We start from the raw sequence: 2,562 nt of genomic DNA, 5'->3' as shown, positions 1-2,562 counted from the left end.
CTGGCGTTTACAAAACAAGAACAGTAGAAGGTTATATATTCATATCCAATACCACAGAAGCCTTAACTTCAAGAATTTTTGTCATATCAAAAGTAGATCCAAACGCGAAAGCTATGCTTATCCTATATAAAACAACCCCAAAAGAGGTCGAAAAATTACTAATATCCACTTGGAAAAAGCATAATATTTTAAATATTTTTGTATTTTATATGCAAGAAAACTTAACGACTGATAACTTCAAAGTATATGGTGCTCTATACAATCCATTTATAGTGAAAAATAATGTCCGAGGATTTGTTTATCATTTTGAATTAGGAACTAACATGTCTGTAGACCATATCTTTCAATTAGAAAATCGTCTGCAGAACGTGCATAAATATCCTTTGAGAATTTGTATATTTGAACATCCTGGTACCGTAATGCCTATATACGACAAAAATGGTAACATAACAAAATATGCATTGAGAGATGGTGAAGTAATGCATTATCTAGTGAGCGGTGTTAACTTTGAACCGATATATTTTGCACCCACAGATGGTCTACTTTATGGTAACGCTCACGAAAATGGTACATTTACTGGTGCACTCCAAGAATTGCACACGGGCAATGCAGAAATATTAGCAAATATGCGTGCCATCATGAAAATTGGAGAATTAGATGCACAATTCACTCATTCAATCGTTCAACTTGAATTTGGATTTGTTAGTCCTAAATTAGGCGCCAGTGATAAGATTTTGTTCATTCATATATTTGATTTGAGCGCAGCTTTATATTTGACATTTTCATACCTTGCCATCACATGCATCTGGAGGTTGATGCAAAATTTGCATTCATATTTCCTAAGCATTAAAAACAATGTATCCTTACTGCAATTTCTACAAAGATTATTTGGCTTAATGTTATTGATTGGTCAGGAAAATCCAAATTTTATTTTCGAGCGTTTTGTTTTTGCTTCAATGTTGTTATTCTCGATGATAAATACATATACCTATCAGGCTAAGATGGTAGAACATTTGACAGCTAATCAGGTATCCTTAGATGTAGATACAATGGAAGAGTTGGCTGAAAGTGGGATGACGTTATATACGAGTTTCGGAATGAAAGAATTGATAGAAGATATAGGAAAAGATGAGGAAAGTCCAAAGTATTTCAAAACATTATTGAAAAATCAAGTTATTGAGGATGATTACTTGAAAGCTGTAGAACTGGTTATAGAAACCAAAAGAGCTGCTTATTTATCGGGATTATATTTTAGTGAGAGATTAGCGGCTATATATTATTCGAACAAAACTGGGGAAGATTTACTGCATGTCATGAGCGATGCACCACCTTCTAGGTAATAAAGTATTAATTTATTAAATTTCTTCTTTTATGTATTTTTTATCTGTTTATCACACTTTAATTGAATAATCTAGTGCGAAAGAAAAAACAGCCAAACTTCAGAAAATATGCGAATATCTCAATTGAAATAATTTTCTTTACATTGATTGAACTACACGTAGTATAATTCAATTTTGAACTTATTAAATTTATTATAATTTATGTGAACAATTTAAAACTTTTTACAATATTATTTTTCTAAACTTCAAAAATCGTATATTCGGTAATGAAACAAGTTTAAAATTTTATCATGTAAGTACAGAAATTTGTAAGTATGGGGCCGTTCAAGTAGCACTATAGGGGGCGGGGGTGTTATTGATTTGCTTATTTTGCTTATTTTGTGTAAGAAGTTTTGCTTATTTTTGCTGACAAAAGGGAGGGGGGGAGTAAATAATTGTAATAAATCTGCTTACGTAATACTTGAACGATCCCTATAGGTTAGTTAAAATATAAAAATACCAAATTATTGAAAATTAAAAATCGTTAAAATAAGTTAAAAAATATAAATTTATTGATGCATAACAAAAATAAGTATAAAACATTATTAATAAGGTAACCATACGTCCCGTTTTGGCCAAGACAGTCCCAGATTTCCACCGCGTGTCCCGGGTTTTTCTAAAAGTAAAATTTGTCCCAGATTTAGATTTTTTGTGTCGGATTGTCCCGGGTTTTCAAAAAAATTAGGTTTGAATTGAATCATTGCTATTACTGAATAATAATATTACAAGACAACAAATATGCTTATATGAATGAATACTTTATGAAGGAGAAATATACCAAAGATGGGTTAAAATATAATCTCACATTAATAAATTCGAAGATTTATTTTCAATTCCACGAAGATTACCAAAAAATAAGAAAGCGATTCGCTAAAAAAATCATCCATCAACATAATAAATATTAATTAAATAGTATGTTATTTTAAAATGATTTAGCATAACCACTACCCCTCCCCCCCCCTTCACCTAATCCGGGTTAGCATAACTAAAAATTGCCGTCCCGGTTTTGACTTTAAAATATATGGTCATACTCAAAAATCTTTCAAAAATAGTATGTGCAAATTTAAATTTCAATGTGTAATTTCAATCAAAATATGATATAATATGGAATTTGAGGATGACAGTAGTTGATACTGAGGAGAAGTCTGTAAAGAAATCTCTGTTAAAATTTTGTAAATTTAAA

The 2,562-nt window shown here is 30.6% G+C and overlaps 1 protein-coding gene across 1 annotated transcript; it reads left to right on the top strand.

Moving 5' to 3' along the window:
• The first annotated feature begins 323 nt into the window (after window positions 1–323).
• LOC113385560 lies at window positions 324–1,340 on the top strand. The gene has a single exon (XM_026623412.1). It carries the CDS (start codon window positions 324–326, stop codon window positions 1,338–1,340), a length of 1,017 nt encoding a protein of 338 aa, XP_026479197.1.
• The last annotated feature ends 1,222 nt before the right edge of the window (window positions 1,341–2,562 follow it).

Source organism: Ctenocephalides felis, unplaced genomic scaffold, assembly GCF_003426905.1.
Source record: "Ctenocephalides felis isolate EL2017-DRISC unplaced genomic scaffold, ASM342690v1 CF-g0.4_SCAFFOLD_03571, whole genome shotgun sequence".
In the NCBI taxonomy this organism is placed as follows: domain Eukaryota; kingdom Metazoa; phylum Arthropoda; class Insecta; order Siphonaptera; family Pulicidae; genus Ctenocephalides; species Ctenocephalides felis.
This window is presented reverse-complemented; position numbering and strand designations above follow the sequence as displayed.